At 45.1% G+C, this 27,729-nt stretch overlaps 1 protein-coding gene across 2 annotated transcripts; it reads left to right on the top strand.

Annotated features, from left to right (window-relative positions):
* Nucleotides 1–668: 668 nt before the first annotated feature.
* On the top strand, nt 669–27,729 carry LOC109882618 (arf-GAP with GTPase, ANK repeat and PH domain-containing protein 1). 2 transcript variants are annotated; one of them, XM_031825311.1, is made up of 20 exons: nt 669–3,430; nt 8,348–8,406; nt 8,616–8,703; nt 9,936–10,021; nt 10,233–10,374; nt 10,661–10,795; nt 10,983–11,104; nt 11,345–11,509; nt 13,678–13,764; nt 14,043–14,147; nt 14,450–14,615; nt 18,772–18,894; nt 19,051–19,188; nt 19,608–19,667; nt 20,138–20,289; nt 20,469–20,559; nt 20,937–21,159; nt 21,461–21,800; nt 23,634–23,892; nt 24,450–27,729. In XM_031825311.1, the coding sequence occupies exons 1-19, from the start codon at nt 2,260–2,262 to the stop codon at nt 23,889–23,891; spliced, it is 3,711 nt and encodes a 1,236-aa protein (XP_031681171.1). In that variant the 5' UTR covers nt 669–2,259; the 3' UTR covers nt 23,892; nt 24,450–27,729. The 2 variants fall into 2 exon arrangements, with proteins under 2 accessions (XP_031681171.1, XP_020330302.2); XM_020474713.2 differs by lacking the exon at nt 19,608–19,667.

The following is a 27,729-nucleotide window of genomic DNA, read 5'->3' as shown; positions in this document are numbered from 1 at the left end:
ATCTCTGGTTTAGAGAGAGCGGGATGAAGGAGACAGCCAGGGTGGTGCACATGTAACTCACTACCGTAATGTCCGGGAGCTCCAAATACCTTGGTCACAGGCGAGCCCATCATGAGAGGTGAAAGAGATGGGGGGGAATAGGCTGTTGCTACCCGCAACGCTTACTGCTTAAGAGGGGGTTGAGGATAACTTTTCTGGAAGGAGATAGTGTGACTGCAAAAGACAGAGAAGAGGCAGAGGATAGAAAGAGCCTTCTCCCCTCTCCTGTCTCTTCCACGTTTTCCATCTCTCCTTTTTCCTTCCTCTATCTCCTGCATTCGTATTCTCTCATCCACCTCTAGCTACCCTCCTGTCTGTTCCTCTCTCTCCTCTCTACGCATCCCCTCCCTTTTCTGTGCCCCAAGATTTATGACCCATTCAGTTTGTTTTCAAACCACCTTATTTATTTATCGGTTATATCCTTCCCCACACATACTCTCCTGTTCATTTTTCTCCTATTCCTATTCCTACTCCTACTCTTTTTTTCCTCTTTCCTCCCTCGCTCTCTCCTTTCATTCATCCCTGTGACGTCTGATGCATCCAGTTCATCATCGCCCTCTCCCTCTTTCCTGAGAGGCAGGATGGGAGGGGACAGAAGGAGAGAGAGAGAGTGGGAACTGCCCGGAGATTGCCTGAAAAAGAGAGCAGGAGAGAGAGAGAGCAAGTGATGGGTAGGAGGAGGCAGAGGTTTTTCTCCTCTTTGTTTTGTCTGATCTGACACGAGCCACAGAACGTGTGGGCTTGACCAAGGAAAGGCATCTCTCCCATGACGCTTCACCCTCAGCCTTCCCCTCTGTCTGTCTGCCTCCCTGGAGCTGAGGCTGGAGCTGGACTAGTTGTTGGCTAACGGAGAGGCTAGTGGCCCTGAGGAGAGCTGGAGGAGGAAAGGAGGAGGGGCTGAGCTTAGCCAGTGGGCTCGCTCTCTGCCTCACAGACACGTTTTATTGACTTGCTAATTGCCTGAGACACTCGGAGGAGAGGATGCAGTGAGGGAAGGGAGGGAAGGAACCTACTGTACATAAGAGTATTACAGGCAGAGGAACAGAGAAACAGTGACTGTGTTCTGCCTATCTGGCCACCATCTCTGCTTCTCTTTGCTGGAGGAACTAAAACAGATGTTTGCAGCCTGCCTTTCATTGATCCACGATACGTGCATACGTGATTCATGCTTGACATTAGTGTGTCTTTGCCTCGTATGCAGTCGGAAGGAGACTACCCACCCACCACACGCTTTTGTGACACGTGAATGATTTCCATATTTATGTTTTTTCTTGTATTTACCGTAACTGTTTTTCCTCTGCTGGGTCAGCTAAAGCGGTTGTTTGCTGTGTTGCCTACTATGTCTGGTTTGGCTTTACCACGGTACATACCCTTTGGTGTCTGTGACGGTGCAAATTAAAAATAGAAACAAATATTTGTTAACCAATCAAATGTAATGGGAATAAGAAAATATGAAGATTCTGAAGCGTACAATGGATATTCTTCAATGGAAATGAAGAAATTATCTGAGAAGCTTACAGACTGAAGACTGGCTTGAGGCAGTTCATCTTGTGTGCTTTTGTGGAGTGGGGATCTACGTAGTACAGTCTTGGTGGGCAAATGGACCAAGCTCATTTGTTGGCTCTATCATAATTCCAGAATACCCAGTCTCAAACATCAAGATCGTGGAAAGCAATCTCAGATCCCTGGCTTTGGGCTGTAGATGAATCTTGCGTATGGAGAGAGGGAGGGAACGAGAAAGGGAGGATTGTGAATGAACCCGTGGAGCAGTCCAGTGGCAGCAGTCTTTACAGATCAGCAAAGAGGAGGTGAAGAGAGGATTACAGGAAGGATTCAAATAAAAACTAGTCTAGACTTAATTCAGTAACTTAGCCTTGTTAAAAGTATGCTCCACTAATTCAAGATATCTTAGAGTGATTCTCTGTCTCGCTTGTGCTGACTCTTGAGTTTTCACGTCATGGGTTCAGAAGCCTGAAGAAGCAATCCAGGAAGACTCCAACCACCTCTTGACAAAGTTACCATTCACCCACATCAGACATATCCATACGCCAGGCAGTTTGACAGTACCATCTGACTGGTGTCTGGCCTGGCTATTGTCTCCGTGGTGAAGCCTCCGGCTGTGGGTTGCTATGCCGGTTCCCTGTGGGTCTGTCTGGGTCACAGCGAGGGTGCTGCCACTCCGCTGAGGTTGGTCTGCCTGTCTTCCAGCCTGCCGCCCCCATGAGCCACGCGGGCACCCTACAGAGACGCACCACCTACCTCATCTCCCTTACCCTGGTCAAGGTCGAGGCCGTGGGGGGTGATGGAGTTTCCATCGGGCCCCAGCCACAACGGACCCTTGCTCTGGGGAGAGCAGGCGTGGAGGGCCCAGAGGATGAGGAGCTGAGCAGGACCACTGAGGATGAGGGAGGACATGCATGTGCCGAGGTGAAGGGAGAGGGGAACACAGAGATGGAGGAAGAGGAGCAGGAGTACGTTAGCTTTGGGGGACCTGTACAGGAGCGGGAGAAGCCTGAGATAAAGGAGCGAGAGAGTCGTGGTCCAGGCTCCTCAAAAGATGTCACGTTGGAGACTAAGAGCAAGGAGTCTCCCCTCTTACCGAAGAATGTGAAAGACCAAGTGAAAGGACTTGCAGGGGTGTCAGATGTCCCCTCAGTGGGAGGGCTGAGGAGAGAGGGAACCCGCCCTAAAACAGAGCTCTATAGGGAGCCACCCATGCTGTTCCCAAGGTGCGAGGAAGGGATGGGCGACGAAAGCAACACCCTCTCCCGGGGCAGCATGCCCATCACCGTACCGCCCAGGCTCACCCAGAGACCCGAGGTCCTGATGAGGTCACATGCCGGGGGCGGGGCTGTAAGCCGGCGGGAATTGAGGGAAGCCAATCAGAGTATGCCTCCATCCGCCAAGAGTCTGGACCGCAAAGACAACCGCATAGGGGACCGGTCTCCCATGACAGCTGCTGTGGCCTCTCTGGGACCATACCGGGCGTCCTGGGCGGACAGTGATGGCAGGTCCACCCTCCTTCGCCAGGGAGCCCCCGTAGGGGGGGGGGTTACGGACGTGGTGACCAGGGAAAGCCCCAGAGGGGATAGGCTGAAGACAGGCTCAACCTCCCTGCCAGCTCAACCCACCCCTCAGATATCCAAGCCGCCGAGGAAGGGCAAGAGCCGCACTCTGGACAACAGTGACCTGCACTCCCTCTCTGAGGACCTGAAGAAGGGGAAGGACAGCCAGAGTCAGGGGGGTACCACCCAGCGTCCCCCCGCCCGTGACCGCAAGATGCTCAAGTTCATCAGCGGCATCTTCACAAAAAGTACGCCTGCGCCTCCCTGCTCCAACACAGCGCCCCCTATCTACACGCCCATTCAGAGGGGTTCTAGTGAGGAGGAAGGTAAGATACCCATACCCACCTAACCACATTCCCCCCCACTAGGGCTAGCTGCCCTTCCCATTCCATTTCAGACTTTTCACAACTGGAGGCTGGATTATAATTTTGCCGTACCATTTTACTCTAATGGTTTACACAATGCTAGTGCAGTGAGCAGGTGCTCATGCACTGTGGTCTCATTCTAGATGGTTGTCCATCATCAGTCCGTATGGCCGGAAAACCACACACTGTAGGTCAGGATGCACTGTGCAAGGATGTGGTGAAGAAAAGGCGGTTGAAGACCTTGAAGTGAGAGGGCAAGCCTTGGGCTGTGTCCAATATGGCACCCACCCTTTATAGTGCACTACCTTTGACCAGAGCTCTATGGGGCCTGGTCAAAAGTAATGCACTACATAGGGAATAGGGTGCCATGTGATGCATCTTGGTCATAAAATATGTTATTGGATGGCCACTATGCCTCGATGGACCCTCAGAGAGAATTGGAATTCCAATGGGGAAATTGCATTATACATTCTAATCCGTTCACACAGGCACATACTGGATATAATGTAGAAGATATCACTTGAATGATGATGCATTCATGTGATACAGTAAAATGAGCACATCCACTCATAGGTCCTGTTGGGTGTTAGGCATGAAAAAGGTTGAATAACGAGAGAGGACAACCTGCATATGCTTCTCCTGCTCCCAAGAGTAATGCTTCTGCCAATGAAAACCTACTTGGCCTAAATTTCTCTCCAACTAGAAGCAGTCACAAGATAACATGAGATAGCCCATGGTAATCAAATATTCAGATTTCACTATATTTGCGAATGTGCTGTTGTAGACGTGTGTGATGAAGGAGTATGTAGAATTGGTGTAAGTGCTGAATAATTTGTCAGGAGTAAGTGGGACATGAATAATTAAGGGTGGGAGTACACAGAGCTGTGTTCTTCTGAGGGAAGGAGTGAGGGGGCAGGGGGTGAGGGAGGGAGGAAGGGAGGACGGAAGGGGACCCTTCCTGCTCTGCTTGCAGAGTTAATCAACATCCAAATGAAACTCATTAACTCAATGACTCCACATTGGGATTGTGTGAACAAGAGATCAATAGCCATTTACATTTTGGGGGGCATTTCAGTTTGTTGCAAAATATTTGATTGCAAAATATCAACCAGAGTTGGGGTAAAGTAATAACTAATGAAAATAAACATTTGGGGAGATTTTCAATGTTTTAATTTTATTTTGTTAACTCAGTAAATATCATGTCTGTTTTATATCCATATCATCAATATTAATAAATATAGTATGTGTGATTTACAATTGTGTAAATGTGCTCAAACACACACACCACTGTATGTATGAGAGAATTTATTGTGCTGAGAGCCAGGCAGTTTCTGCAAGAAGGGTTGCCATGGCAACAACAAGCGGCAAGAGATGCTATTTGGTCGGCGATATGACGCTGAAGGGGGGGGGGGGGTTTAAAGAGTGGGGGGGTGGAGAGCGGGAGAGACCAATAGACATACAGACAGACAGAAATTGTCCAGTGGGGGTTGGGAAGGGTACCAGGGTTTTGTTTAAATGTAATCTCCCCTGAGAGCAAGAGTGGAAGGAAGTGGTGGCTGTGTTACCGTATTGTCACTGAGGTGTGGCCGGTGCGCACAGCAAAGCACAGGCAGTATATAATGTGTCTGTGGAGACTCCCTCACTTCTGGTGTGTCCCCACAGAGAAGATTCAGTGTCTGAAAGGATCATACTGTCTGACTGGAGTTGGCTTCAACACTGCTTTACTCAGACCTCCAAAGGCCCTTTTGAATGAGGCAGTGTCATCATTTATATGGCTGTTTGTGTGTGTGTGTGTGTGTGTGTGTGTGTGTGTGTGTGTGTGTGTGTGTGTGTGTGTGTGTGTAAAAGATGCTGCCTGTTGCCCAAATCAAGAATTTGTCCGCATTTGGAGGCTTATATACGTTGTGTGTGTCCATGTACAAGCATATGTGTGTGTATCTGCAGCCCTGCAGAATGAATCTGCTTGTTAATCTTTTGAAGCTTTTATTTCCCATCCATAACTTCAGTCTTATTTAAAGGGGAAGTTGACCTAAAATCCAACATTTCCCAAGTGATTCCATACATTGAAACTACACTGAATTGTGTTCGTTGTTCATAGCTTATGACTGCCCATACCATAACCCCACCGCGAGGAACTCTATTCACAACCTTGACATCAGCAAACTGCTCGCCCACACGACGCCATACAAGCTTTCTGCCAGATGTGGAGGTCCTGGGCTGGCGTGGTTAAAAGTGGTCGGTTGGACGTACTGCCAAATTCTCTAAAACAACAATGGAGGCGGCTTATGGTAGAGAAATTAACATTACATTCTCTGGCAACAGCTCTGGTGGACATTCCTGTAGTCAGCATGCCATTTGCACATTTCTTCAAAACTTGAGACATCTGTGGCATTGTGTTGTGTGACCAAACTGCACATGTTAGAGTGGCCTTTAATTGTTCCCAGCACAAGGTGCACCTGTGTAATGATCATGCTGTTTAATCAGCTTCTTGATATGCCACACCTGTCAGGTGGATGGATTATATTGGCAAAGGAATAATGCTCACTAACCAGGGATGTAAATACATTTGTGCACACAATTTGACAGAAATAAGCTTTTTGTGCGTATGGAACATTTCTGGGATCTTTTATTTCAGCCCATGAAACATGTGACCAACACTTTACATGTTGCTGTAAGATTTTTGTTAAGTATAGTTAGGTGTGGACTTTGCCTTCTCCCCCTCTCTCCCCATGCAGTCTAACCCTGTGTTGTGTTTGTAACAGTTTTCCTTCTCCCCCTCTCTCCCCATGCAGTCTAACCCTGTGTTGTGTTTGTAACAGTTTTCCTTCTCCCCCTCTCTCCCCATGCAGTCTAACCCTGTGTTGTGTTTGTAACAGTTTTCCTTCTCCCCCTCTCTCCCCATGCAGTCTAACCCTGTGTTGTGTTTGTAACAGTTTTCCTTCTCCCCCTCTCTCCCCATGCAGTCTAACCCTGTGTTGTGTTTGTAACAGTTTTCCTTCTCCCCCTCTCTCCCCATGCAGTCTAACCCTGTGTTGTGTTTGTAACAGTTTTCTTTCCATCCCTCTCCTCGCCCCTACCTGGGCTTGAACAAGGGACCCTCTGCACACATCAACAACTGACACCCTCAAAGCATCGTTACCTATCGCTCCACAGCAGAGCAAAGGAAACAACTACTTCAAGGTCTTAGAGCGTGTGACGTCACCGATTGAAACACTATTATTGCGCACCCCGCTAACTATCTAGCCATTTCACACCGGTTACACTCACCCCCCTGACCTCCTCCTTTTCCGCAGCAACCTGCGATCCGGGTCTACAGCATCAATGTAACAGTTTTCCTAACATCCCTCTCCTCACCCCTACCTGGGCTCGAACCAGGGACCCTCTTCACACATCAACAACTGACACCCCCGAAGTATCGTTACCTATCACTCCACAAAAGACACTGCCCTTGCAGAGCAAGGAAAACATCTACTTCAAGGTCTCAGAGCGAGTGACGTCACCGATTGAAACACTATTAGCGCGCACCCCGCTAACTAGCTAGCCATTTCACACTGGTTATTTACATCGGTTAAATGTGGTTCTGAGTGCCAAATGGCACCCTATTCCCTGTATAGTGCACTATGTAGGGAATAGGGTGCCATTTGAGATGCACAAAACCTTGTAAAGGAATTTCACATTCATTCTACATGCGTGCTCTACTGTATATTATGTCCATTAGTCTTCAGGTCAACATCTGAACAAATGCACTCTTAGGTCCTGTGTGGCTGTTGGTAGAGCATGGTGCTTGCAATGCCAGGGTTGTGGGTTCGATTCCCACAGGGGGACCAGTACAAAAACATCTGAAAATGTATGCACTCACTACTGTAAGACTCTCTGGATAAGACTGTCTTGCTAAATGACTAAAATGCAACTGTTATTGATGGACTCTGTCACAATGAGGAATGGTACTGGCAGCCACTTCCAGGATGTTACAGTACCTACTAGTCCTCTTCCACTCTGCTATGCAGTAGTGCGACTTGACTTAATCCTGTTGGCCCCCATGTGAGCATAGGGTGTTCTCCACCTCACTCTTTTCTGTGTGATGGCTATTGCAGTAGTATATAGATAGAAAATTATGTGACTTCAATAAAAGTCTCAACTCATTGGCAGTCACCTGTCGTGAGGACCCCTGTCTGTGCTTTTCAGATATTATTGAACACCTCTGGGCGATGCAGTGAAATAACAGGTACCCAGTAATTATGATGCTTGGAGGATATCCAAATTCTCATTCCACTGTAGACACAGAAATGTTCTCTCTCTCTCTCTCTCTCTCTCTCTCTACATCCCATTTTCAGCTTGCTGCGCAGCATCTAAATGATGGTGAAATCTACTGAGGCTTGTATTGGAATTTTGGATGAATAAAACACAGAGTTTGTTTGGTAATCATTTCACATACACGCTCAGGCACACATACGTACACACACACGTGTACACAAACACACACACACACACTGGCACTCTCACTCCGGCTGCGTCCACAGAGCTGCTAATGAACTTGAGCCTCACTACTGAGCCTGTGCAATTAATTTGCACTCGTCCTTTGCGGCTCTACCTCATTCCCTCGCTCCTTTTCTCCGTCTCCCCCCCTCACCTAACTCTGTAGTCTATGCCATCTGGACCTGCGACAGGGCACGTATGGGGCCACACACACTAAGAACGGCACGGCATTCCTCACAGCTTCAGAGTGCTGTAGAGCGAGACGGCCGGTGACTGTGAAAGTTTCCCCTGTTCTAAGCCGGCCGTAGACAGGAGGCAGAAAGGGAGAGGGAACACGTGATCACAACATTGACCTTGTGTTTTAATCAGTCTCTCTCTTTCCCTCTCTCTGTGTGTTCACAGCGGCTTGCGGTAACAGTCAAGAATGGACCTTCAGTCGAACCGTCCAAGAGCTCCGTCTGGTGAGAGTGATTGCTGTTGTCATACCACTGGAATAGGAAATAGGTGTAGTCTTGTGTTTCTGCTTCAACAGAGACAACGACAGTGACAGTGTCTAATAATGGAATACTTGATGATAATTGTAGTAAATATAAGTAGTTGTTGTAGATTATGATAAACATGTCACTATTAGAAAGAGTGGGGTGATATATCCTTCTGACTATGTGTCCAGGGGGTGTTGGGAGGTCTCCGCAGTGGGAAGTCAGCCCTGGTCCACAGACACATGAGCGGCAGCTACCAGCCCCTGGAGAACCCAGAAGGTGAGTTTGACATTTTTCATTTTGGCACTCCTTTTTTTAGATTTAGTCTTGTCTTAATAATTTTGACAAAAATATAATTAAGTCTTAGTCAAATTTTTGTCATTTGAATAATGATTTAGTCTGGTTATTGTCAAAATGCTAAAAACAGTGGGCCATTTTAGTCAAGTATAAATGCCTTTTTATTTTAATCACATTTCCATTGCCTCATAAACCTAGTAAACATAAATGACTGACTTCCATGTGCACAAACATACTTAGCCTTGTCCTACCAACATATTGTTCTGCATAACATCCTATCCCGTAATTCTCTTCCCAACAGGCAAATTGGCAAACACCCCTTGACATACTGTAGCTATAATGTAATCAAAGTTCTGTCATAAGTAGAGGTGTGACAGGTTGCTGCAAACTAACTAGCTAGCATTATTAATATGTTATTACCTGAGCATATATATTGAGATGATGCACTTTCAGATGTCTCTTGAGGTTGGTAGTATTTTTCCGCATTAGCTTGTGGGTGCAAACTCTGTCTTCCACCTAGCTATCTTAAGGTGAATGCACTTACTGTAAGTCGCTCTGGATAAGAGCATCTGCTAAATTACTAAAATGTAAATTAAGACGTTGCATTCGGTCTTGTTTGAATTAACACGATAAGTAAAGTGGCTCCAAACATTGCCCCTTTTTCTACCGGGAGCATGTACCACCGGGAGAGACGCCAAGGCGTGTGCCTTATTTGCATCAATGATTTTGTTGCCGCCAGATTGGAAAACGGTTGCTGGGCAGAGAGGTGACTTGTGAATGACCTGGACATGGTATTTATTTTCCTCCAATAAAAGCATTGCAACTTTGCAATGGGAAATCCTTACAATTATGTCATGTATGCTTTTCATTGGACCCTACAAATAACACTGAAAGCTCTCAATCTCTCCAAAAACTCTTGTCCAGTCCATTTACTAGTCAGATTTTAGTCACAGAGATATTTTAGTCTCGTTTTATTATTCATATTTATTCATATTTTTTTTCTGAGTCTATTTAGTCAGTTATAGTCTCGTCAACTGCCACTGAAAAATAGGTGTTTGACTAATATTTACGTAATTATTTTTGTTGACGAAATTAACACTGGTTTGACATCATACCTTGTACTTAAGCCTTAAAGCATTCCTGTAAAGAAAATACTACTGTATCACATAGGGCTTCTCTCTCTCTCTTTCTTTCATTCTTTCTTTCTCTATCAGGGGGCAGGTATAAGAAGGAGGTACTTGTTGATGGCAACAGTCACATTTTGCTGATCAGGGAGGAGACAGGACCCCCGGATGCACAGGTAGGTGAAGGCTTTACTGACTGCAGACGGATGAGTACTGTCCCCCTTAAAACACATGGAGTTGACAGGAGTTCACTCTGACACGTTGGACTGTTTAACTCTTCTCCCCTGTTATTTTTATGTTCTCCTCTGACAACTCTCTCTTTCACTTGTTCCCTCCCCATTTGTTCCTTATTATCTCCTTTACGCTACCCTCTCCCCTCCTCTCCAGATGGCTAGCTGGGTGGACGGGGTCATCCTGGTCTTCAGTCTGGAGAATGAGGCCAGTTTCCAGGAAGTGTACAGGAACTACAGCGAGCTTGGCATCCACCGCAACATCGCTGAGATCCCCTTCATAGTGGTAGGAACCCAGGGTAAGACTCCACCCATACCCACTCTCTATGACAGGGGTGAGCAAACATTTTCAGCTCGAGACCCAAATGAGAAATTGACTGTCCTCCCGTGACCCAAATCATCCTAAAGATGCATTCTCATAACTTGATGCCCACCTCTCACATGTCCAGGGCCCACTTTGGGTCCCGACCCATAGTTTAAGAAACCCTGCTCTATATTATACTAAAGATAACATCTGCATGGGTTTCTAAATGTTTATTAAGGTTTCTAATAGGATGTAGTTGATGTAGTTCCTCCTTCCTCCAGATAAAATCACCAGCACCAACCCTCGGGTGATAGAGGATGCCAAGGCTAGACAGCTGTGTTCAGATGTCAGGCGCTGTACCTACTACGAGACCTGCGCTACCTATGGCCTCAACGTCAACCGCGTCTTCACCGAGGGTGAGGACACACACAAACACACACACACTGCTCCTTTTTTCTGTTGTTTCAGTACAATGTAGCTGGAATTTGAATCAATAAACCAATTTGAATTAATTTCACATTCATCTATATCAGCATCTAGATTAGAAAGATGACTGTCTAAGAAGGGTAATGTTTGTTTTTGTCCTCTCTCTACTTACCACAGCTGCCCAGAAGATCATGGCAGTGAAGAAGCAGGCAGCTCTACTGGCCTCCTGTAAATCCCTGCCCAACTCCCCCAGTCACTCTGGAGGCTCTACCCCAGTGTCAGGAGTCTTCCCTGGTCAGGTACAGCAGCAGCTCTGGCCTCCAGTCCTTCATACTGGAGATAAGACACTGGTCCAAATCAATTGGATGGTAATGTTGGACAGGAGTGTACAGATCAGTGTTCATTTAGATTTATGGATTTTGTTTCCAGATTTTTCCACATATTTAGCTGTCTTTCTTTGCCCTCTGTAATCTCTCTCTTTTGTCCTTTTTGTTGTCTGTCACTCTTTCTGTTTCTTTGTTTTTGTTTCTCTCTCTCAGGCCAGTAATGGTGGTCAGAGCAGTGACTACTCGTCCTCTCTGCCCTCCACCCCAGTGATCAGTCATAAGGAGATCGGTGGGGCAGCAGGGGGGGAGAGGCTGGGCAGCGCCACCCCAGGGTCTGTCCGCAGTGCCCCACGGCGACGCACCGGCTCCCGCTTCACGGTAACATACCAACCAACCACAAACACACACCTTTACTGTTTTAGATTCCTCATTGACCCATCCATAACCCTCTCTCAGGTTCCCTGTGCTTTCTTTGAAATGTAATCTTTTTAGCTCTCTTCATGGATTATAGTCCCAATTTTAGCTCTCTTCATGGATTATAGTCCCAATTTTAGCTCTCTTCATGGATTAAAGTCCCAATGTTAGCTCTCTTCATGGATTAAAGTCCCAATTTTAGCACTCTTCATGGATTATAGTCCCTATTTTAGCTCTCTTCATGGATTATAGTCCCTATTTCAGCTCTCTTCATGGATTATAGTCCCTATTTTAGCTCTCTTCATGGATTATAGTCCCTATTTCAGCTCTCTTCATGGATTATAGTCCCTATTTCAGCTCTCTTCATGGATTATAGTCCCTATTTTAGCTCTCTTCATGGATTATAGTCCCTATTTTAGCTCTCTTCATGGATTATAGTCCCTATTTTAGCTCTCTTCATGGATTATAGTCCCTATTTTAGCTCTCTTCATGGATTATAGTCCCTATTTTAGCTCTCTTCATGGATTATAGTCCCTATTTTAGCTCTCTTCATGGATTATAGTCCCTATTTTAGCTCTCTTCATGGATTATAGTCCCTATTTTAGCTCTCTTCATGGATTATAGTCCCTATTTTAGCTCTCTTCATGGATTATAGTCCCTATTTTAGCTCTCTTCATGGATTATAGTCCCTATTTTAGCTCTCTTCATGGATTATAGTCCCTATTTCAGCTCTCTTTTCACTTAGAGGTGTACTCACTTTTGTTGCCAGCGGTTTAGACATTAATGGCTGTGTGTTGAGTTATTTTGAGGGGACAGCAAATTTACACGGTTATACAAGCTGTACACTCACTACTTTACATTGTAGCAAAGTGTCTTTTCTTCAGTGTTGTCACATGAAAAGATATACTCAAATATTTACAAAAATGTGAGGGGTGTACTCACTTTTGTGATATACTGTACATATGAGTAATGTAGGGTATGTAAACATTATATAAAGTGGCATTGTTTAAAGTGACTAGTGATACATTTATTACATCCAATTTTTTATTATTAAAGTAGCTAGAGATTTGAGTCAGTATGTTGGCAGCAGCCACTCAATGTTAGTGATGGCTGTTTAACAGTCTGATGGCCTTGAGATAGAAGCTGTTTTTCAGTCTCTCGGTCCCAGCTTTGATGCACCTGTACTGACCTTGCCTTCTGTATGATAGCGGTGTGAACAGGCAGTGGCTCGGGTGGTTGTTGTCCTTGATGATCTTTTTGGCCTTCCTGTGACATCGGGTGGTGCAGGTGTCCTGGAGGGCAGATAGTTTGCCCCCGGTGATGCATTGTGCAGACCTCACTACCCTCTGGAGAGCCTTACTGTTGTGGGCGGAGCAGCTGCTGTACCAGGCGGTGATATAGCCCGACAGGATGCTCTCGACTGTGCATCTGTAAAAGTTTGGGAGTGTTTTTGGTGACAAGCCGAATTTCTTCAGCCTCCTGAGGTTGAAGAGGCGCTGCTGCGCCTTCTTCACCACGCTGTCTATGTGGGTGGACCATTTCAGTTTGTCCGTGATGTGTACGCCGAGGAACTTAACTTTCAACCTTCTCCACTACTGTCCCGTCGATGTGGATGGGGGGATGCTCCCTCTGCTGTTTCCTGAAGTCCACGATCATCTCCTTTGTTTTGTTGACATTGAGTGTGAGTGTTATTTTCCTGACACCACACTCCGAGGGCCCTTACCTCTTCCCTGTAGGCAGTCTCGTCATTGTTGGAAATCAAGCCCACCACTGTAGTGTCGTCTGCAAACTTGATGATTGAGTTGGAGGCGTGCATGGCCATGCAGTCATGGGTGAACAGGGAGTACAGGAGAGGACTGAGAACGCACCCTTGTGGGGCCCCAGTGTTGAGGATCAGCGGCTGGAGATGTTGTTTCCTACCCTCACCACCTGGGGGCGACTCGTCAGGAAGTCCAGGACCCAGTTGCACAGGGCGGGGTCGAGACACAGGGTCTCGAGCTTAATGACGAGTTTGGAGGGTACTATGGAGTTAAATGCTGAGCTGTTGTCGATGAACAGCATTCTCTCTCCCTCTCTCTCTGTTTTCTCTTTACCTGCTTATTCTTGTTGTTTGTCTTGTGCCATGTCTGCAGGGCCGTAGGGGCAGTGACTCGGAGAGGAGGAGTACAGACGGTAAGATAGGAGACCTGGGTAGTGGACGCTCCATCCCCATCAAACAGGTAGGTGACAGACAGACAGTATATCCTGTAGGAGCTGTATGCTCCCTTCTGTAGAGCGGAACTGACAGTAGTCTATAGGAGCTCATCACAGACAATGAACTAACATCATGGAGCTAGGAGAGGGATTTGACTTACCTTTGAGAATTTTGTTGAGGTAGATTTTGTAGAAGCCTGCTATGCTCTTTTGGCATAAGGAGCATAATAAAGAACAGATAAAGAATGTGTGTCTTATCCTTGTCTCCTCTCCTATGTCCGTCATCCCTGTCTCCCTCCACCAGAGCATCCTGCTGAAGCGCAGTGGGAACTCCCTCAACAAGGAATGGAAGAAGAAATACGTCACGCTGTCCAACAACGGCATGCTCTCTTATCACTCCAGTGTCAACGTGAGTCAAGGCACTGACACTAAGTGCTACACTATATTTCAGCTGTTTGTATTGACACACATAAAGAGCTGATCAGGGACATGCAATTATGATAGAGCTTCCACATGGCTCTATTACAAAGACTTTGGAATATGGTTGGATATTGAATCTCATTGAATCCCTGAGTTGGCTACATTGTTATAGTTTGTATAACCCGCTGAACACCATTTTGAATCTCAGAATGGGTTGGACCATGCTACAGTAACATTATATATGTTTGAAATATCTGCTGTAATGGTTGGCCTTTCCCCCTGACCTGACAGGACTACATGCAGAATGTCCATGGGAAAGAGATGGACCTGCTGAGGGTGACTGTGAAGGTGCCAGGGAAACGCCCGCCCCGTGCTGGTGCCGTCCCTTCCTGTGCTCCTCCGCCCGGCCTCAACGGCCTGGTCAAAGACATCCAGGGGCCTGAGGGGGCCAGCGCGGGTGAGAGGGGCTCCAATAGGGGTGTGCCGACATGGCCATACTCGGATTTGTAATCATATCCATAAATTGACAGTTGAGAGTCGGATCTGTTCGGATGATAATCGTGATCGGAAAGAACGTGTTTTAATATGCTTTAAGTAGATGTTGGCAAAATACTCACTGCAAAAGCTCTGCAGATTAGAAGCAGCGCGCGGAAGGGGTGTGTGTGTGTGTGTCTTTGTGTGTGTTCAACTTGCAGTGGGCTGCCAAGTTTGCTGTCACTCAGTCAGAATGAGCATCAGCATCTTTTTCGCTACCCTTGCCCCATTTGTAAGATATTATGCACATTAATAGCTTGATAGTAAACATCCTGGCCATGTGATTTATTCTAGTAGGATGCAACAGCAATCTACAGTGAATTCAGAAAGTATTCAGACCCCTTGAGTTTTCCCACATTTTGTTATGTTACAGCCTTATGCTAAAAAAAATTCTCATTAATCTACACACATTACCCATAATGACAAAGACAAAACAGGTTTTTAGAAATGTTTGCAAATTTATTACAAATAAAGAACTGAAATATTACATTTACATAAGTATTCAGACCCTTTACTCAGTACTTTGTTGAAGCACCTTTGGCAGTGATTACAGCCTTGAGTGTTCTTGGAGATGATGCTACAAGCTTGACACACTTGTATTTGGGAAGTTTCTCCCATTCTTTTCTGCAGATCCTCTCAAGCTCTGTCAGGTCGGATGGGGAGCGTCGCTGCACAGCTATTTTTAGGTCTCCAGAGATGTTAGATTTGGTTCAAGTCCGGGCTTTGACTCATCCACACAAGGACATTCAGAGACTTGTCCCGAAGCCACTCCTGCGTTGTCTTGGCTGTGTGCTTAGAGCGATTGTCCTGTTGGAAGGTGAACCTTTGCCCCAGTCTGAGGTCCTGAGCACCCAAGAGCAGGTTTTCATCAAGGATCTCTCTGTACTTTGCTCTGTTCATCTTTCCCTCGATCCTGACTAGTCTCCTAGTCCCTGCTGCTGTAAAACATCCCCACAGCATGATGCTACCACCACCATGCTTCACCGTAGGGATGGTGCCAGGTTTCCTTCAGATGTGACGCTAGGCATTCAGGCAAAAGTGTTCAATCCTGGTTTCATCAGACCAGAGAATCTTGTTTCTCATGATCTGAGTCTTTAGGTGCCTTTTTGGCAAACTCCAAGTGGGCTGTCATGTGCCTTTTACTGAGGAGTGGCTTCCGTCTGGCCACTCTACCACAAAGGCCTGATTGGTGGAGTGCTGCAGAGATGGTTGCCCTTCTGGAAGGTTCTCCCATCTCCACAGAGGAACTCTGGAGCCCTGTCAGAGTGACCATTAGGTCCTTCCCCCCTGATTGCTCAATTTGGCTGGGTGGCCAGCTCTAGGAAGAGTCTTGGTGATTCCAAACTTTTCCTATTTAAGAATGATGGAGGCCACTGTATTCTTGGGAACCTTCATGCTGTAGAAATTATTTGGTACCCTTCCCCAGATCTGTGCCTCGACACAATCCTGTCTAGGAGCTCTACGGACAATTCCGTCGACCTCATGGCTTGGTATTTGCTCTGACATGCACTGTCAACTGTAGGACCTTATATAGACAGGTGTGTGCCTTTCCAAATCATGTCCAATCAATTGAATTTACCACAGGTGGACTCCAATCAAGTTGTAGAAACTTGATTGGAGTCATGATCAATGGAAACAGGATGCACCTGAGCTCAATTTCGAGTCTCATAGCAAAGGATCAGAATACTTATAGTGGCAAGAAAAAGTATGTCGACCCTTTGAAAATACCTGGATTTCTGCATAAATTGGTAATAAAATGTTATCTGATCTTCATCTAGTTCAAAACAATTAGACAAACAGTCTGCTTAAACTAATGACACCCAAACAATTATACGTTTGTCTTTATTGAACACATCGTGTAAACATTCACAGTGCAGGGTGGGAAAGGTATGTGAACCCTTGGATTTAATAACTGGTTTGGCAGCAATAACCTCAACCAAAAGTGTTCTGTAGTTGCGGATCAGACCTGCACAGCGGTCAGGAGGAATATTGGACCATTCCCTCTTTACAAAACTGTTTCAGTTCAGCAATATTCTTGGGATGTCTGGTGTGAACTGCTCTCGAGGTCATGCCACAGCATCTCAGTCTGGTTGAGTTCGGGACTCTCACTGGGCCGCTCCAGAAGGACTATTTTTGTCTGTTTTGACCCATTCTGTTGTTGATTTACTTTTGTGTTTTGGGTCGTTGTCCTGTTGCATCACCCAACTTCTATTGAGCTTCAATTGGTGGACAGATAGCCTTACATTCTCCTGCAAAATGTCTTGATAAACTTAGGAATTCATTTTCCCGTCGATGATTGCAAACTGTCCAGGCCCTGAGGCAGCAAAAGCAGCCCCAAACCATGATGCTCCCTTCACCGTACTTTACAGTTGGGATGAGGTTTTGATGTTGGTGTGCTGTGCCTTTTTTTCTCCAAACGTAGTGTTGTGTGTTCCTTCCCAAAAACTCAACTTCACTTTCATCTATCCACAGAATATTTAGCCAGTAACGCTGTGGAACATCCAGGTGCACTTTTGCAGACCTCAGACGTGCATACATTTTTGTTTTTAGACAGCAGTGGCTTCTTCCGTGGTGTCTTCCCATGAACACCATTCTTGTTTAATGTTTTACGTGTCTTGGACTCGTCAACAGCGATGTTAGCATGTTCCAGAGAAGTCTTTAGCTGACACTCTAGGATTCTTCTTAACCTCATTGAGATCTGCGCTGTGCTCTTGCAGTCATCTTTGCAGGATGGCCACTCCTAGGGAGAGTAGCAACAGTGCTGAACTTTCTCCATTTATAGAGAATTTCTTACCGTGAACTGATGAACATCAAGGCTTTTAGAGATACTTTTGTAATCCTTTCCAGCTTTATGCAAGTCATCATTTCTTAACCTTAGGTCTTCTGAGATCTCTTTTGTTCGATGCATGGTTCACATCAGGCAATGCTTCTTGTGAATAGCAAACTCAAATTTTGTGAGTTTTTTATAGGGCAAGGCAGTTCTAACCAACATCTCCAATCTGATCTCATTGATTGGACTCCAGGTTAGCTGACTCCTGACTCCAATTAGCTTTTGGAGAAGTCATTAGCCTAGGGGTTCACATACTTTTTCCAACCTTTTTCCAATGTTTAAATTATGATTTCAATATAGACAAGAAAAATACAATAATTATGTGTTATTAGTTTAAGCACACTATGTTTGTCTATTGTTGTGACTTAGAAGAAGATCAGATAACATTTGATGACCAATTTATGCAGAAATCCAGGTAATTCCGAAGGGTTCATATACTTTTTCTTACCACTGAATGTGAATAAGGTATTTTCTTTTTTATATAAATGTTCAAACATTTCTACAAATCTGTTTTCACTTTGTAATTATGGAGTATTGTGTGTAGATTGATGAGAAAAAAACATATATTTAATTAATGTTAGAATAAGATTGTAACGTAACAAAATGTGGAAAAGGTCAAGGGGTCTGAATACTTACCGAATGCACTGTAAATGATCAGCCCGAAAACATGGAAGGAAATCAGGTGAAATTATGAAGGGAGTGTATGGAGAAATACAGCAGGATCAACGTACAACCCACCCTTCTCTTTACAACCAGTCAGTTGAGTTATTCGGACCACGTAGAACCTTGCACATGACTGACTAGCATGAGAAAGATGTGTGCTGGCACTCAAATGTTTTTTTTTCTTCCAATCACAGATAATTACAAAAAATACTCTGATCATAATCGTATGCAGAAAATTGTCCTTGTCTTGACTACTCGGCACACCCTAGGCTCCAAAAGGACAGCCAATCTCTCTCTTTATCACCTCTCCCCTTCTATTTCTCCTTGTCTCTGAACCTAATCTAGAGCCTCCTCGCTCTAGCCGTCTTGGTGTCTCACTGTTTTTCATTCTCCATGTAACTTACTCTTCTTCACACCTTTCTTTCATCCATCTCTCTCACTTATGTCATAGAACAGAAATAAGCACTTTACATTTTTGTGTGTGATCTACATTACAATATCTATACATTATTTGGTTTGATCACTGAATTGTCATGAGTGTTTTTATGTAATATCTCTTTGAAATATGATGCTCTCTCCCCCATAGTCCCTGGTAGTGGTAGTAACCTCCTACCCGTAGAAGAGGGGGCGGGAGGAGGGTTGTCTCCTGGGGGGAACAGAGGGGTGCAGCGCTGCCCCTCTACTCTCTCTAGCAAGCCCCAAAGCATGGGTACGTACACCACCCTGGTCCTCTGTGAATTATTTTGTCACTTTTGAATTTACTTACTAGTGTAATCTTATTTGAGTCATTGTAGATATTCGTTTTTTAAAAACTTTTATACCATATGGCACAAACTTATTTCCTGTGCTTGTGTGACTGTGGCAGACTCTGCCATCGAGGGGGTGTCCAGAACCTCCTCCTATAAAGATACAAGCCCAGCCTCCCCAATGGTTGACAGGAAGAAGCATCGCAGGAAGAAGAGCATGAACCAGAAAGGAGACGTAGCCATTGGCCAAGCAGATGGTAAGCTTCCAACACAGTGTATTCATGGTTTAGTGAGGTGAAACATTCAGAACATTGCAGATATAAATGTATGTGAGATCAGATGATTCCCTACGCATAACAGATAATCATATATTTTCTGCACATTACATTTCTCTCTGAACATTGCACATTGAATTCTGCCACCATATAGACTTTGAATGAATCAGAAAGGGGAAAGTGAATCAGAAAGGGGTCAATACTGAACAGATGTATAAAGAAAAGTCTCAACTCAGTCTATGTCCTTCTGCTGGAATTTCTACTTATTCTCTCCAAAATATCTGCCTTTATCACTTTGATCTATTTTGTCTTCCTCTCATTTCCTCCTGTGTTCCTTTATTCTCTCTCTCTCTCTCCCTGCTTCCCTGGGATGTCTGATCTGCTAATCTCTTACCCTGTAGCAAAGCGCAAAATGTGGAAACTAAAAAGCTTTGGTAGCTTAAGAAACATAAACAAGACAGGTAATGAGGAACTCTTGTCTGTCTGTCTGTCAGCCCTTTTTGTCTGTCTGTTTCTGTCTGTCTGCCTGTCAGCCATGCTTTTCATCCTGTCTGACTCTCTTCTTTTTAGTTTGTCAACTTGTCTGTCAGTGTCTGCTTTTATTGAGCAGCCTCTTGAGTCTGTCTCTAAGACAAAGCACTTACTGTATCTCCATTCGGTAAAAGACTTCTCTCCATATACTCCATACTTCTGCATGCCGATGTCTACTTAGCAGGTACGTTCCGTTTGGAGATCCACCACCAATCATCATTGTGATGGAGCACGTAACCCTCTGAACCCACAGTGTGGTACTTTGTTATGAGTTCATCCTGACCGTGTGACCTGATTGGAACCAATGTTGTATTCCTGGTCAGGTCACATGGTCAGGGAAAACGTCATGATTTGACTGTCTCTAATACAAGTCTGTGTACTGTATGTGTTCTGTCATCAGACGAGGATAACTTTGACTTTCTGATCGTGTCGAGCACGGGCCAGACGTGGCACTTCGAGGCCCAGAGTGTGGAGGAGAGGGACTCCTGGGTGACGGCCATCGAGAGCCAGATCCTGGCCAGCCTGCAGCTGTGTGAGAGCAGCAAGAATAAGGCAAGGATGCAGACGAACACACACACTCACGCACACATACGCACACATGCACACACACGCATGAATGCACACACACACAGACACAGACACACACTACAAGAAAATATCTGTGTCTGGCAAAGTGTTTGTGTTGGAAACCAGCTGTCACTGAGGAGAGACTAATTGTGTGTGTTCCACAGGCTCGTAAGAACAGTCAGAGTGAAGCTGTGGCACTGCAGGCTATCCGTAACGCCAAGGGCAACAGTCTCTGTGTGGACTGTGAAGCACCTAGTAAGTCATTTATTAGGGATGGTTGTATCTCTCCGTGCTGCTCTTAATATCTCTCTATTCTCTTTCCTTTCGTGCTCTACTGCTCTTTCTCCTTTCTTGGTCCCTCATCCATCTTCCAGATGTCACTGAGCTTGGTTTTCAGTGTGGGTGGAACCCCCTCCGTTCTCCATATCCTTCCACTCTTTCTCCCATATACATCCTACTCATGCAGTTTCAACCCAGAATAAAACTGTACTGTAAGACCGGTACTCTAATCCCATCTCTATGTTTGCTCTCTGTTAATCCGATGCATGCAGTTTCAACCCGGACTAAAAACTGTACACGTTTTAGTCTATTATATAGACTGATCCCAGACCTAACTGTGTCTTCTCTCTCAGACCCAACATGGGCCAGCCTGAACCTGGGGGCTCTGATCTGCATTGAGTGTTCAGGAATCCACAGGAACCTGGGCACCCACCTGTCCCGTGTCCGCTCTCTGGACCTGGACGACCTGCCCAGAGAACTCACCCTGGTGTTGGGTGCCATCGGCAACCACCTGGCCAACAGCATCTGGGAGGGACGTACGCTGGGCCGCAGAAAACCCACGCCCGACGCCACACGGTGAGGACTGGGGGACAGGGGAGAGAGACACTGGGGGACAGAGTATAGGACACTTAATGTGTAAATAAGTGGCAAGCTTGCTGGACTGCAGTTGCAGTATTAGTTGTAGTTGTTGATGTTGTTGTAGAAGAGGAGGCAGTTGCGTTGATAGAAGTGCTAGAGCTAGTAGTAGAAATAGGAGATGTGAAGGTGTCTGACTACATACACCTGCCTGTATTCACCCACTCCGTTCCCTTTGTAACCGTGTCTCTGTAACTGTCTTTGTGTCTCTGTCACCATGTGTGTCTGTTTCTGGTCCCAGAGAGGAGCGGGAGTCGTGGATCCGAGCCAAGTACGAGCAGAGGTTGTTTGTGGCTCCGCTGGCCCTGCCCTCCTCCAGTCAGGGGTTAGAGGTCAACACGCTGTCAGCCAGTCTGCTGGCGGCCGTGATGGAGAGGGACCTCCCCCGCCTGCTCCTTCTCCTGGCCCATAGCACCAAGGATGACATCAATGCCCCCCTTCCCCCAGGGGGTCACCTCTCTCCACCCCCCCCTGCTGCCTCCCCCAGCCCTCCCCTGGAGGGCTCCTTCCGGCCGCCTTGCTCTGCCCTGCACGCCGCCTGCCAGCTCGCCGACGTGGTCATGACCCAGCTGCTGGTCTGGGTGAGAGAGCGTCCCTCCTACAATCTCTTCATCCTGCTTTTCCATTTTTTTGTCTTTCATCCATTCTCGGTTTGAGGCATCATGACATCATGCCACTACAGTCAAAGAATGGCAGAAATAACTTAGTTAAAGTCGGAAGTTTACATACACTTAGGTTGGAGTCATTGAAACTTGTTTTTCAACCACTCCACAAATTTCTTGTTTTGGCAAGTTGGTGAGGACATCTACTTTGTGCATGACACAATACATTTTTCCAACAATTGTTTACAGACAGATTAGTTCACTTATAATTCACTGTATCACAATTCCAGTGGGTCAGAAGTTTACAGACACTAAGTTGACTGTGCCTTTAAACAGCTTGGAAAATTCCAGAAAATGATGTCATGACTTTAGAAGCTTCTGATAGGCTAATTGACATAATTTGAGTCAATTGGAGGTGTACCTGTGGATGTATTTCAAGGCCTACCTTCAAACTCAGTGCCTCTTTGCTTGACATCATGGGAAAATCTAAAGAAATTAGCCAAGACCTCAGAAATTTTTTTGTTGACCTCCACAAGTCTGGTTCATCCTTGGGAGCAATTTACAAACACCTGAAAGTACCACGTTCATTTGTACAAACAATAGTAAGCAAGTATAAACACCTTGGGACCACACAGCCGTTATTCCGCTCAGGAAGGAGACGCATTCTGTCTCCTAGAGATGAACGTAGTTCGGTGCGAAAAGTGCAAATCAATCCCAGAACAACAGCAGAGGACTTTGTGAAGATGCTGGAGAAAACAGGTACAAAAGTATCTATATCCACAGTAAAACGAGTCCTATAAAAAAAACCAGACTATGGTTTGAAACTGCACATGGGGACAAAGATCATACTTTTTGGAGAAATGTCCTCTGGCCTGATGACAAAAATAGAACTGTTTGGCCATAATGACCATCATTATGTTTGGAGGAAAAAGGGGGAGGCTTGCAAGCCGAAGAACACCATCCCAACCGTGAAGCACGGGGGTGGCAGCATCATGTTGTGGGGGTGCTTTGCTGCAGGAGGGACTGGTGCACTTCCCAAAATAGATGGCATCATGATGAAAGCAAAATTATGTGGATATATTGAAGCAACATCTCAAGACATCAGTCAGGAAGTTAAAGCTTGATCGCAAATGGACAATGACCCCAAGCATACTTCCAAAGTTTTGGCAAAATGGCTGAAGGACAACAAAGTCAAGGTATTGGAGTGGCCTTCACAAAGCCCTGACCTCAATCCTATAGAACATTTGTGGGCAGAACTGAAAAAGCATGTGCGAGCAAGGAGGCCTACAAACCTGACTCGGTTACACCAGCTCTGTCAGGAGGAATGGACCAAAATTCACCCAACTTATTGTGGGAAGTTTGTGGAAGGCTACCCGAAACGTGTGAAACTATTTAAATGCAATGGTACCAAATACTAATTGAAATACTAATTGAGTGTATGTAAACTTCTGACCCACTGGGAATGTGATGAAAGAAATAAAAACTGAAATAAATCAATCTCTCTACTATTATTCTGACATTTCACATTCTTAAAATAAAGTGGTGATCCTAACTGACCTAAGACAGGTAATTTTTACTAGGATTAAATGTCAGGAATTGTGAAAAACTGAGTTTAAATGTAATTGGCTAAGGTGTATGTAATCTTCCGACTTCAACTGTACATACTGTAGTGGATATCACACAGAAGTGACACTTGACCAAAAACAGCTATACATGTGTTTTTTTTATTCACTACGAATTTCAACTGAATCTTATTACCCTCTCTCATTTTCCCTAATCCTCCTTCCTCTCTCTCTCTCTACCTGGTCGCAGTATGGCAGTGATGTGAGGTGTCGGGACGCCCAGGGGCAGACGGCCGTCACGTTGGCACGTTATGCTGGCAGTCAGGAGTGTGCCGACATCCTCCTGCAGTATGGCTGCCCCAACGAGCCCGCCCCTTCGGTTGCCACAACACCAAGCCTTTCTGTTGCCACAACACCAAGCCTCTCGGTCGCCACGACACCCAGCCTTTCCCGCAAGAGCAGCGCAGGCAGCCTCAGCCGCAGCAGCTCCAGAAGAGCAGTGTCTTAATGTGAGGAGGGTAGAAAACGTTTGTGTGTGTGTGTGTAAGAGAGAGGGTGTGTGTGTGTAAGAGAGAGGGGGGATATGTGTGTGGGTGGATGTGTGCATCAGTGTGTGTTAGAATGCCTGTGTGTGTGTGAGAGGTTGTGTGGGTGGTGCATGTGTGTTTGTAGCCATATGTATGCCAGGGTGGCTCTAGTTGAAGGGGGAGGCTGTGTCCTCACAGTGTCCTCTAAAAAGGAACCCATGAAGTCACCCCAGGATGTAGTCACAGACCAAAAGGACTGAATGGACAAGCAGCTAATACTGTCACCACCTTAAAGCCAGAAGGCAGAGCTCACTCTTACCTGTGTGTGTGTGTGTGTGTGTGTGTGTGTGTGTGTGTGTGTGTGTGTGTGTGTGTGTGTGTGTGTGTGTGTGTGTGTGTGTGTGTGTGTGTGTGTGTGTGTGTGTGTGTGTGTGTGTGTGTGTGTGTGTGTGTGTATGTATGTGTGTGTGAGAGAGAGGGACTGCTCTACTCAGTGGCTACCTTGTCCCCACTATGGCGCTGATGATCTTCTCTTCCAGGCTCCAGTCACCACCGCTCTGTGGGAACTTTGACCTGTGTGTTACTGCTACACCACCACCCGTGCCCTGCACCTTAGTAACACACAGACAGAAAGACAAAGGGATAATGTAATGACAAGCGCTGGGGCCAAAATGGTGGCCCATCCTGTATGCTGACTTGGGTTCATGCCCAATCACATCTCTCAAACCACAGGGCTTGTGAACCAGAGGTACAGAACTGCAATAATTGAATTACCAGTGAATTACCAGTGTGAGACAGTGGATCTGTAGCTTTTTCTCACCCTACTGTACCTCTAGGTGCTTGGAATCCCATGATAACAGACTACAATATGAAAACGGGAAGATGCTTTCCATAATCGACGGCAGAAAATTTAAATTTAAAATTCAATATGAACATTTCTCCTGTGCTTCGATGGTTAGGTGGAGCAGGTTAACTCAAAATGCAGCTAAATCAATGAAGATGCTACATTATGATGAAATGAGTATGAGGGGGCTCATTGAATCCTCTGAACGGAATTGTACTTACTCACGCAGAAACGAAACAGTGGAGCCAAGACCAACAACAACTGCCAGTGCTGGAACGAACATAACCACTGTTAAACCTCATCACTGTACCACAGTCAAACAAAACGGTCAGTTACTGAACAATGCTCAGCTGAGGTTAAATTCAAAAGAAATACTGTCCGACAGATAAAGGATTTTGTATTTTAAGAATTTAGGTCAAAATAATAATTGTATAGAAAGACATATATGAAATTGATATTATTACTTTACTTGTCATAGTTATCAATATTGAGAAGTACTTCATGTTCAAGAATGTTATTGTATGTTCTGAAGTTTGTATGGTAGGTTCTTGTTTGTAATACACATGGGTTACTCTTAGCTGTTGAGAGATTCAAAACTGTGACAGATTTGGTGATTCATTATATTTGGCAGTCCGCTATCTACAGTCATGTGAAAAAGTAAGTACGCTCCCTGGAAAGTGGTCTTTTTTTTATTTGACATATTTGGACACATGGATATCTGAGCTAAATACCAACCACATTCATTGATAAAGGTGATCCAATTTAACAAATCACACAAAAAATGTTTTTACTTTGAAAATGTTATGGAATTAAAATAAACAAAAATGCAATTTCTTTAAGCAGAAAAAGTTAGTACACCCCTACCTTTACCATCACATAAAATGGCTAAAATTAGAACCAAGTGCACCAACATAGGTGAAAATCATTAGAGAGTAAATTGGGAGGGTCCAGCTTTCCATAAAGATTAGAAACTGGTTTGGTCTTAACCGTATGGGTGTTTGGTAAAACATCATGTCAAGATCAAAAGACCTACCTGAGGCCCTCAGAAGAAAGATTATTGATGCCCATGAGTCTGGGAGGGGTTACAAATCCATTTCCAAGCAATTTGAAGTACATCAATCCACTGTCTGACGGCTCATCTACAAATGACCATTGGCAATCTACCTAGGACAGATCGTCCCAGCCCAAGAGCTGACCGAAAGATGCTCATAGAAGTCTCTAAGAACCCCGGGGTAACATCAAGGGATCTACAAGCCTCTCTTGCCACAATCAATGTCAAAGTGCATGAGTCAACTGTCAGAAAGAGACTGCACAAACTTGGCCTACATGGGAGGTCAGGAAGGAAGAAGCCTCTGCTCTCAAAAAATAATATGAAGACACGGCTGACATTTTCCAGACAACACCTGGGTGAAGACCAAAACTACTGGAACAATGTGCTCTGGACAGATGAGTTAAAGGTGGAGTTGTTTGGCCGCAATGCCAGACGCCATGTTTGCGGAAAACGGAACACTGCCTTTGAACAGAAGAACCCCATACCAACTGTAAAGCATGGAGGCGGTGGCATTATGGTTTGGGGCTGCTTTGCTGCCTCAGGGCCTGGCCAACTTGCCATCATTCAACCACGAATTCCATATTGTACCAGATGATTCTTGAGGAGAATGTGAGGCCAATTGCCAAAAAGCTGAAGCTGAACCGAACATGCATCTTGCAACAGGACAATGATCCAAAACACACAAGCAAAGCTATAACAGAATGGCTCAAAAATAAGAAATGAAGGGTTATGGAATTCCCCCACAGCATCCTGTCGAAATGCTGTGGGGGAACTTGAAGCTGGCCATGCTTGCAAGAAAGCCCTCGAACATGACAGTTGAAGTAGTACTGTAAAGAAGAGTGGGCAGAAATTCCTCCCTGTCGATGTAAGAGACTAATAGACAGTTACAAGAAACGGCTCCATGAAGTTATTTCATCTAAAGGGGGCAACACCAGCTATTGAAGCTAGGGGTGTACTTGTTTTTTTACGCACTATGGAGTTACATTTCTGTACATTTTTTGATGAATAAATTATTACAAAGTATGATCTTTCAGTGTCATTTGTTAAATTAGGTTTCCTTTATCTGTCAATAGTGGTGAAGTGAAGATTACACATCCATCTGTCCAAATATGTACAACAAAACACCACTTTCCAGGGAGTGTACTTACTTTTTCACATGACTGTATCTCCATGACATCACTTTGAGTTCCAAGATGGAGACTTGTAATGTGTGTGCATAATGTGTTTCAGAAATGAGAAACATGGATTTACTGTGTAGTCATATCGAAGAATTGAGAGAGAGAGAGACCCACTAGTGCGGTTGCTCTATGTCCTATTTTAGCTGAACAGTGTTACTGCCAGACGCCATTTTAGTGTGAAACAAATGAAATGCCTTCAGTTTGATTGAATGTATTGCAATTATTGGTCATGTTTTGGTGAACTGCCACACCTCCAAAAGAAAAAGGGTTTCAAAGCCAGAAGTCGCAGACGTCATTCTCGATTATCATCCCAACTGTACAAAATGATCATTAGTAAGAGAAATCATTGGCCTTGTGCTGAGAATGTTTTGCTAGTGGCCACATTAGAGACTATTATAATAATACCACAAGGACCATGTTGCTTGAATATTGGGACTTACAAATCTACTGTAGTGTGATCATACCGCTAGTCGTTTTTGAACTGAAAATGAAAATCTCCAATGACTTTGTGTCTGTAAATAGTGTAAGCTTCTCTTTTTTATTTGCAGTGTTTTTCTACTCATGTACATGATTCATGGCTCATTCAAGTTAGCTGTCAATACAATTACTGTCCAACCTGTGGTGTTTAATTTATAGATTTGGGGGTATTTCATATTTTAATGTGAAACTTTTATCTGCTTAAAAAAAGAAGGAAATCGAAAACAACACCATACAACAAAGCTACAGAATAAAATGGTCATAATATG

This window comes from Oncorhynchus kisutch, linkage group LG5, assembly GCF_002021735.2.
Source record: "Oncorhynchus kisutch isolate 150728-3 linkage group LG5, Okis_V2, whole genome shotgun sequence".
In the NCBI taxonomy this organism is placed as follows: Eukaryota; Metazoa; Chordata; class Actinopteri; order Salmoniformes; family Salmonidae; genus Oncorhynchus; species Oncorhynchus kisutch.
This window is presented reverse-complemented; position numbering and strand designations above follow the sequence as displayed.